The sequence below is a fragment of the Hermetia illucens genome, chromosome 5, assembly GCF_905115235.1.
Source record: "Hermetia illucens chromosome 5, iHerIll2.2.curated.20191125, whole genome shotgun sequence".
Taxonomy (NCBI): Eukaryota; Metazoa; Arthropoda; class Insecta; order Diptera; family Stratiomyidae; genus Hermetia; species Hermetia illucens.
The window spans coordinates 10,365,278-10,374,484 of record NC_051853.1 but is presented as its reverse complement, the minus strand read 5'-3'; the positions used below and the strand labels follow the sequence as shown (position 1 = coordinate 10,374,484).

The 9,207-nt window shown below is 45.9% G+C and overlaps 1 protein-coding gene across 1 annotated transcript; it reads right to left on the bottom strand.

The window, feature by feature from the left end:
• Nucleotides 1-371: 371 nt before the first annotated feature.
• On the bottom strand, nucleotides 372-2,105 carry LOC119656976 (nucleoside diphosphate-linked moiety X motif 8). Its single transcript, XM_038063710.1, has 2 exons — nucleotides 1,736-2,105; nucleotides 372-844 (listed from the first exon to the last, which is right to left on the bottom strand). The coding sequence occupies exons 1-2, from the start codon at nucleotides 2,022-2,024 to the stop codon at nucleotides 423-425; spliced, it is 711 nt and encodes a 236-aa protein (XP_037919638.1). The 5' UTR covers nucleotides 2,025-2,105; the 3' UTR covers nucleotides 372-422.
• Between the last annotated feature and the right edge of the window lie 7,102 nt (nucleotides 2,106-9,207).

The following is a 9,207-nucleotide window of genomic DNA, read 5'->3' as shown; positions in this document are numbered from 1 at the left end:
TTGTTGTGATCCTTCCCGGAATCAATAAAGAAACGACGGCCACTTCCATCTTCTCTAGCTTAATTTCGTATGGATTTATAATAATAATAATCGTTGGCGCAACAATCCATGTTGGATCAGGGCCTTGAAGTGTGTTAGAGCACTTCATTCAAGACCGTAACGGTACAATAGGAGGCAATGTGGTCAGCATTGCGCTCGCCCGAGATTATTACCCTGATTTGACTCGACTGGTGTCCGACGTGAAATCACGATACAAATTCCACTGCCACCAGCGAGATTTGAACCGCGACCTTCCGTACGACAGCCTTGCGCTCTAACCACTCAGCTATCCGGACACTTATTTTATAATAGATTCAATGAAAAGCAATATCTTATATTTTTAACGAACAAATATATTTCAACTGGAACATAAACACAAAATGTCATGCGGTTCTATAAGATTTAACATATGGAATTTTCCTACTATAAATATCAGGTAACAGACAAGATAGAAAATTATGTGTTATAACACCAGTAATTCCCCATACTTTGTTGGTCCCGACTAGAAACACAGGAGCACTATATCCATCACGAAATTGGGTGTGATATCTGTGGGCTTCTGATGACAATTTGCTCAGCGGTAGTGTGAAAGCCTCATCAACTTCGTCGGGGTTTATCGTCAGCTCGCTCGTTGAGAAATTCTCTATTATCCCGAACACAGGCATTATCGCAGCGCCTCGTGGTGGATGGAGAAGTTTTCCAATACCGCAGATTTTAACCCGTGATCGCGGTAATCCGATCTCTTCTTCAGTTTCACGTAAGGCACAGTCTTCATACGATGCATCGGTTGGATCTTTGATACCACCTAGAAGAAATGGTTGCATCATGCATAATGGTTATTATGGAGGATATATAGTCAAATTGTAAACTCATTTTTTTTTCACTCTACTAAGGGCTTCTTGTGCAATCGGTCAGCGGTTAACTAAATATCCCAGGGACAAATGAGAAATTATCAGGAAATAGATTTCTACATTATTTGCACGCAAAATCCATGCATTTAAAACTATAGGACTACCCTTGATTTGGGGTATTTAATCATTCACTATAATTTATGATAAATGATCTTTTATTCAGAGTGAAATTATGCGGTGTTTCCAACGATTAATTAATTGAAGTAATAAAAACTTGTTTTTTTTTTCGTTGGTATGGGTATTTATTCTTGCAAATACCGATATTTCGGGAACCACTTGTTCCCTTCTTCAGTGCTAACAAGTTCTTGCTTGCTTCAACGTTTAAAAAAACCATTCTGGAAAACGGAATGTCGCAGTTCAAATCTCATTGGTGGCCGAAGGAATTGTTATAGTGACTTGACGTCGGATACCAGTCGACTCAGCTATGAATGAGTACCTGAGTCAAATCAGGGTAATAATCTCGAGCGAGCACAATGCTGACCTCATTGCCACCTACAGGATCCTGTAATCCTGTAGTGTACCGATGCGGTCTTGAATGAAGTGCTCGTAACATAATTCAAAGCCCTGAGCCAATATGGATTGTCACGCCAGCGATTATTATTTATTCCGAGTTATCACAATCTTGGCAGATGCCGGATTTTACCTAATACTAGCACTAAGTGCCTAGCATTTAGGCTCGGACGAGTGCCCTAGGGTTTCAAAAGTACAACTTAAAGGCGTTGGGATTGTAATTATTCAAGCGGTACCCCAAGTGTCTCTTTTTAAAATATGTAGTTCACCCTTACCGGGAAACGAAACTTGACGAACATGTCTACTCAGTTTTCCAGAACGCCTCGTATACAACAAAGACACTTCCCCCTTTTCGTCAGTACAAACCGGAACTAGAACAGCTGCTTCCACTCCCGTTTTACCCCACTGCATTGAAATTGCCGGAGATACCCGAGTGCATTCAATGCACTTGTTGAAACGTTCGGCACTCAAAATTTCGGCAGCTGATAATTTCGACGCAACCCGGGTTTGATGCCAGTATCTGCACTGTACCGTGCGGCATAGTTTGGCACAGTGATATAACATCCTTCACTCAACTCCACTGTTGGCCAACATTCAAAGTCCGCCAGATAGAAACACTCTACATTTTGACATCGAATTGTCAACGATGCCACTTGAGTAGTTTTGATATTTCCCACAAGATGGGAGGCGTGTAGGACATAATTTCCGTTAGTATAACGTACACTTGTTTGAAAATTCTGAATAATTCTTATAATTTTATAGGAAAGGGTCGAGTAACTGTGAGGAAATTGGGAAAGTTTATAAAACTATTGGGGATCTGAGCGTTCTCTGCGGTACCAGTTAACGATAGCGGGTATGATCCCAACGCAATCTGTACCCGTGCAGTGTTGTACATGTCATGTGAGCGCCTGAGACTGGCTAGGACGAAGAAAAAAACATGTCATCGGGACACTTCAGCTCTGACTGCTGCTTAACATCCACTTCACCACCTTTTCTTTTGGCTTTTGGAGTAGCTCTGGCCTCATGGTTGACTATAGTAAATCCGGATGGTCATTCTGACCACATCTAATTCCGAGTTGAATTACAAAAATGAGGGAGATTATTGACGACTACAACTCACCCACATACAACATTGCAAAGTGGATAATCGAAGAAATCAACAAACTAGGAGATATCTATGTGAAACCTGGTGGTCAATAAACTTAAGAATATAGAACTACAGAATGACGAAGTAATAGTTTCGTGAAGGAAAGATAGCTCGACACAAAGGGCTATCATAAGTACACAGAACCACTCATACGATGATAGTGACTTCGAAAAACAGCAAAAAATGCCTACGGAGACCAGTGAGCTCGACGAAATGCGAGCTAAGTATGCTGATGTCCAGCAGAAAAGTGAAAATCAGCGTACTCAAATCGAGCTGCTGACGAAAAGGATCAGCGAACTTAGGGACACAGTGAAATCCCTCCAATCTATGCTTGCGACAGTTTTTCCGGCTATGATCGTGGGACAGCATGCTACTGTGTCTGGTACCAGCTGACTATCATCCAGTGCGCGAGCCACGTCAAGCAGCGACTTGGCCAGCCCGTCCAACGCGGGAAGAGTCCGCAAGTGAGCCTAACCCGAAGCAAAAAAGATGCCTTGAGGTCGCCGACGGGAAGCAACCCTTTCAACTTCGTCTGACGGCGGAAAAAAAGCCTAAAAAGCAGCAGATGAGTGCTAAAAATGTAAGTGCCCCCTAAGTGGCAACTGTCAGTGCCTCCTCTGTTAGTGCCTTAAAGCCCAAAAAGGAGAAAATTTCTCCAATTTTGGCATACAATAAGTCCCGCAGCTACTGAAATCACTAAAGATCAAAGGCCTAAAGGCGACCTCAAAAAACGAGGGGTGTTAGAACCCTCATTTTTGCGAAGTTCACAGGAAAACATGCCAGGTAAGCGCAAGTCCCGAAACTAGGTTCTTACTAAGAACTGTCTGCAATGACGCTAGAAAAGGACAAATTTTTGCGGAATCATTTAAGGGTCAGCTCAATACCTCTCCACCTTGAAACGATCCGGCCTCAACTGCGACTGTTGAAGCGACAATTAGAAAATTCCTTTCTAAACATTCCAATAAGTTAGTAACTTTTTCGGCTACGAACACCGCAGTCAAACCAGTGGATTTTTAACAATTTTTAAGTCTTTCGCAACTCACTACCATGACCCACAACCTACACGGTAAAAAATCAGCCGAACCTAACGAGATTTGATTTCATCATTAAAAATTTACCCATCGTCTCCTTTAAATTTCTTTTAGCAGTTTTTAATAACTGCATTAATAACGGCTATTTTCCATGTACTTGGAAAGTAGTAAAAATCGTTGCGATCCAAAAGAAGCGAGCCACCTCCAAGCCAAACAATTTCAGACCCATTTTTCTGCCTGGACAACTGAACTTGTTCAGTATTGTAATCTCAAAAATATCATTCCCAATCACCAGTTCGGTTTCCGTTATAAACATGGAACGCAATATGCACTGAGCTATTTTCGCGACACTGTCATTTCTAGACTTTATATCAACAATAAACCAACCGTAGCCTGTGCATTGGATCTAGAAAAAACCTCCGTATAGGCAAACGGACTCATATACAAACGATTAGCTGGAAAAAATGCTTTCCCCGCTCGAGCACACGCTATGGACCCTAATAAGGTGGTTGCAGCGGCTTCCGGATGGCATCCGTCCTGTCCAGGACGTGCGTACATTTATCGAGCTCTTTGGGTGCGCTGGCTACCGCGGATGCAGCTCTGCGGGGCTGGCAGCAAACTCTTCCCGGCTGGCTGTTCGGAGGCCAAGTAGGACGAGAGGCAAGACCTGCATCCAGGAGGGATCGTCGCGGGCCATGATGGCGGATTTCATCGTCCGGTACCAATATTCTAGCATCCCGTTGGATCCGATTGGATTCGGGTGGTATGCAGCGATCCTACGGCGCTTGAATCCCATGAGTTTGCCTAGCTCCGAGAAAAGGGTGGACTCAAACTGCATTCCCTGATCAATGACTATCACTGCCGGGATTTCAAATCGCGGGATCCACTCTAGACAGAGGGCTTCGGCACAAGATTGTACTGTAATGCCAGCCAGAGGTATTAATTCAGGCCACCGCGTGAACCTGTCAATGATTGTGAGGCAATACTTGAAGCCTTGCGAATCTCGCAAAGGGCCTATGAGGTTGAGATGGACCATGTGGAACCGCTTGGTCGTTCGAGGGAATGAGCCCACTTCTTTTCCTACATGCCTGGTGACCTTACACTTTTAACACGCGATGCATTCTCCGGCCCAGGAGCTGATGTCCTTGTTCATAGCGGGCCAGAAGTATTTTCCGGTAACTAATCGATTCGTCGTCCTGATGCCTGGGTGCGCCAAATCGTGAACTGTATGGAACAGTTCCTTGCGAAAAGTGGTCGGAATGTATGGCCGAGGTCCCTTCTCCGAATCTCCGCAGAAAATAGTGAGATTTGAGCCGAAGATAGACAATTCCCGAAATTTGTATTTGGGATTGGACTTGAGGCTCTGAAGTACTGCGTCACCTTCTTGTGCCTTGGCGATATCCAGAAAGTCGACTGAGGCGAGGATGGTTACTTCAGAGATCCGTGACAAAGCGTCAGCAACTATGATGTCCTTGCGGGACACGTGCTGTATGTCAGAAGTGTACTGGCTTATGAAGCTCAGGTGTCGAAGCTGACGAGGGGATGCTTTGTCGGGCTTTTGTTTTAGAGCATACGTTAGAGGCTTGTGGTCCGTGAACACTGTGAACGGCCTGCCAAGAGTGTAGCATCAACCAAGTGCTGTCAAGAATCTTTAAACGCCTGGACAGCTTCTTCAGACCACACAATCACTCGGGTCTTGGTTTTGGGGCCAGACAAGTACGCGTTCAAAACAGACTGGTGGTGGGCGGCCTTTGGCAGGAACTACGATAGAAGTTTAGCATGCCCTAGAACCACCGCAGCTCTTTCACTGTCTTAGGACGCGGGAAGCTTGAAATTGTTTGCGTCTTGTCTGGGTCGGGATGGATTCCGTTCCGAGGAATCTCACCTGCTTTTGGAGAAACCTGCATTTGTCCACGTTTAGGACTTGTCCGGTCTCAAGGAGATGTTGGGAAATGCACTCGAAATGGACCAAATGCCCGAACTCTGAGGAAGAAGCGACCAGAACATCATCCAAGTATACGAAACAGAAATCAAGGTTTCGCAGGACCGAGTGGATAAACCTTTGAAAGGTTTGCGCCGAGTTGCATAGCCCAATAGTCATCCGCGTGAACTCGAACAGTCCAAAGGGGTGTGCATATTGCCGTATTTGGTATATCTTCGAGAGCTACAAGGATTTGGTGGTAGGCCTTGGCTAAATCCAAGGTCAAAAAGATGCGGCAGTTTGCGAGATGGGGCGCAAAGTCGTGGATGAGTGGTATGGGGTACCGGTCTGGAAAGATTTGGGCGTTTAGTCTTTGGTAATCCCTGCAGGGCGCGAGTTTCAAATTTTGTGGTATTAACCGGTGATACCGGGGCATGGAAGAAACCGCAACCTCTGCGCCGATATCCACAAGGTAGCTGCACCTGCTAAGAGGATCTTGAATAGTGAGGCGACGTGGCGCTGCGTTCTGGGTGGCCGTCGCCAGGACCCCCCACGGGCCTATTTTTTTGTAGAGGTCGCGAAGTTACACAGTAGTCTACATCTCGTAGTTTTATCCCCGAATCTACAATGGTACCAAAATATGTCTGGGTCCATAGGTTGCTCCGAACGCTTAGCATTAAACGTCGCGTTTTAATGAAGTCTATTTCTCGGTGGGCTGCTCTATGGCAGATAATGTAGGAAGCGCGTGCACCTCGTGCTGAACGGCTGGTTTGACGATGAATGTAAGCTAGCAACGGAAACGGAAGAATGCTGCATACCGAGTAATGTTACATTCTCAAAGAACGCGGGCACGCGCAGAGACTTATCACGAACTCCGTCGAGCGGAGAAGCGACTTCACAGACGGAAAAAGGAAGCCTGGGAGAACCAACAAGTCTGTGAACTAGAAAAGTACAGGGAGCAACCGCACCAGGCGCGGAAGTTTTACCAACAAGTCAGCGGGATGAAGCCTTACACACCTCGATGCTCATCCTGCCGAGACAAAGAAGGAAATCTGATTTCCGACAGAATGGGCATATTAGAGCGATGGGTTGAGTACTTTGATGAGCTACTGAACAACCAGAACATCGGCGAGTTGGAGGTCCCGCCAACTGAAGACGACGGACAAATACTGCCACCACCAAGTTTAGCAGAAACAGTCCGTGCAATTCACCGGCTAAAAAATCATAAGTCGCAAGGAGCCGATGGAATTACAGCCGAATTGGTTAAATATGGAGGCCACCAGTTACACCAAGTGGTTCATCAACTTGTGCTCAAGGTATGAGACAACGAATCAATGCCTGAGGATTGGCAACGAGGCATTATCTGTCTCATACATAAAAAGGGAGATATCACACAGTGCAGCAATTATAGAGGTATTACGTTGCTGAGTACCATCTATAAGATATTCTCCACTATCTTGCTAGGCCGGATAGCCCCATACGCCCAGAACATCATTGGCCCATATCAAAGAGGCTTCACTCCAGGCAAATCAGCAACAGATCAGATTTTCTCTGTGCGGCAAGCGATGGAAAAACTGTTGGAGGGAATTCGGTATCCCGACGAAATTAATAAGACTGACTAGGTTGACCCTGACCGATGTGCGAGGCCAGATAAAAGCAGCAGGATCACTCTCAAGACCATTCGACATCAACAACGGTCTACGACAAGGGGATGCGTTATCATGCGTCCTCTTTAACCTGGCCCTCGAGAAAGTGATCCGTGATGCTGAGGTAAATGCAAGAGGTACGATCCTCTTTAAGTCCACCCAACTACTGGCCTATGCTGACGATATCGACATCATGGGAAGAACCACCCGAGACGTACAAACTGCCTTCATCCAGATCGAGCAGGCGGCGCGAGATCTTGGGGTGCACATCAATGAAGGCAAGACAAAATATATGGTGGCAACGTCAGCACCGAAGACGAATCAACCAACAACATCAAACCGCATTGGTCAAACAGGAAGAATAAGGATAGGAGAATACAACTTTGAGGCCGTTGACAATTTCTCCTATCTAGGGTCGAAAATCACGACCGATAACAGCTACGATGATGAAATCCGCGCACGGTTGTTGTCAGCCAACAGAGCCTATTTCAGCTTAGAAAGACTGTTCCGCTCGAAACGTCTCACCATAGGGTCGTCAAAGCTCTTACTGTACAAGACTATGATCTTGCCAGTCCTCATGTATTCCTCGGAAACTTGGGTTCTTAGCAAGAAAAATTGCGAACTCTTGGCCGCGTTCGAGAGAAGAATCCTCCGAAGAATTTTCGGCCCCTACATGAGGGTGGACGATTCCGTAGCCTACACAATGACGAAATTTATGAGCGATACCATGACCGCCCGGTTGTGGATAAAATCCGGCTCAATAGGTTACGGTGGGCGGGTCACTTAATCCGTATGGATGAGGATGATCCCACCCGGAAAGTCTATAAGGGCAATATCTATGGTAGGAAAAGAAAACGAGGCAGGTCCTGCCAAAGATGGAGCGATGGCGTAGGTCAGGACGCCAGACAGCTTTTAGGAATATCGAATTGGTGGACCTCGGCGCAAAACCGGGATGTTTGGAGGTCCTTATTAAGGCAGGCCTAGACCGGATACCGGTTGTTGCGCCGTAGATGATGATGATACAAGAACCGCAAGTTGTTGGTGGGGTAGTCAAAGGCCCAAACTTGCAGCATACTGACCTTTCGCAAGCCAATGGAAGTGGTCGACCCCGCTCCTGCATGGTAGTCTCAAAGGACTTCCAGGCTAATTTGACTAACGACCTATGTGATGGCGACACCACGTCGGCTAAACTAATCATAAAAAGTCAACAGGAAGATAAAGAGATACTATGGTGCTCTGCATATTTCCCCTATGACGCAGAAGAAGTTCCCAGTGCAGCATTCATCAGAGCTATCCAATATGGCAAAAGGCATAGGGGTAATCGTAGGATGTGATGTCAATGCCCACCAGATATGTTGGGAACGTTCCAACACCAATGCAAGAGGATCGAGACTACCAAAGTACCTATGATAGTACCGACCGATCTGCGACAAATATGGAGGGACCACACCATTCGAATCTGTTCCGGCAGTCAGCCAGCATTACCAGCACTAAACAGCAACGATATATCAAGCCAGTTGGTGTCAAGTTGTCATCAGATGCAGCTAAAGCTGGCAGACGAAACGAAACATTCCTGATGTGGGTGCCGGGGCACTCAAACATTGCTGGTAATGAGGACGTTGACAAACTGGCCCGCCAAGGGTCCGAATCCACGATGATGGGGCCAGAACCAGCTTTTGGCATCCAGCCATCCACTATCAAGTCTACTCTGTAGGCTGAAATTGCATGGATTCACACAGTCGAGTGGAGAAATTTGAACTCTTGCCGGCAAGCGAAAATCCTTGTGAAAGAACTTGGGGCCGGTAGAGTGGCATTTTTGTGCCCCTCAAGAAATGGGACACGAAAACCCTAGTAGGACTTTTATCGGGATACTGCTCCTTAAACTCCCAACTAAACTAAACTAAAAAAAATCATTCTCTTACTCTTATCGGCTTTGATGTCAAAACAAACATTTTCATCGCGCTGAAACATGAAATATTGCACAAAAATAAAAGACGACAGA

Excerpts from the sequence above, each read along its gene's own strand:
- LOC119656976 (XM_038063710.1), bottom strand. The coding sequence starts at position 2,024 with ATGTTATATCACTGTGCCAAACTATGCCGCACGGTACAGTGCAGATAC. Across the intron at positions 845-1,735 it reads TCGTCAAGTTTCGTTTCCCG|GTGGTATCAAAGATCCAACC; the intron begins GTAAGGGTGAAC and ends CATTTCTTCTAG.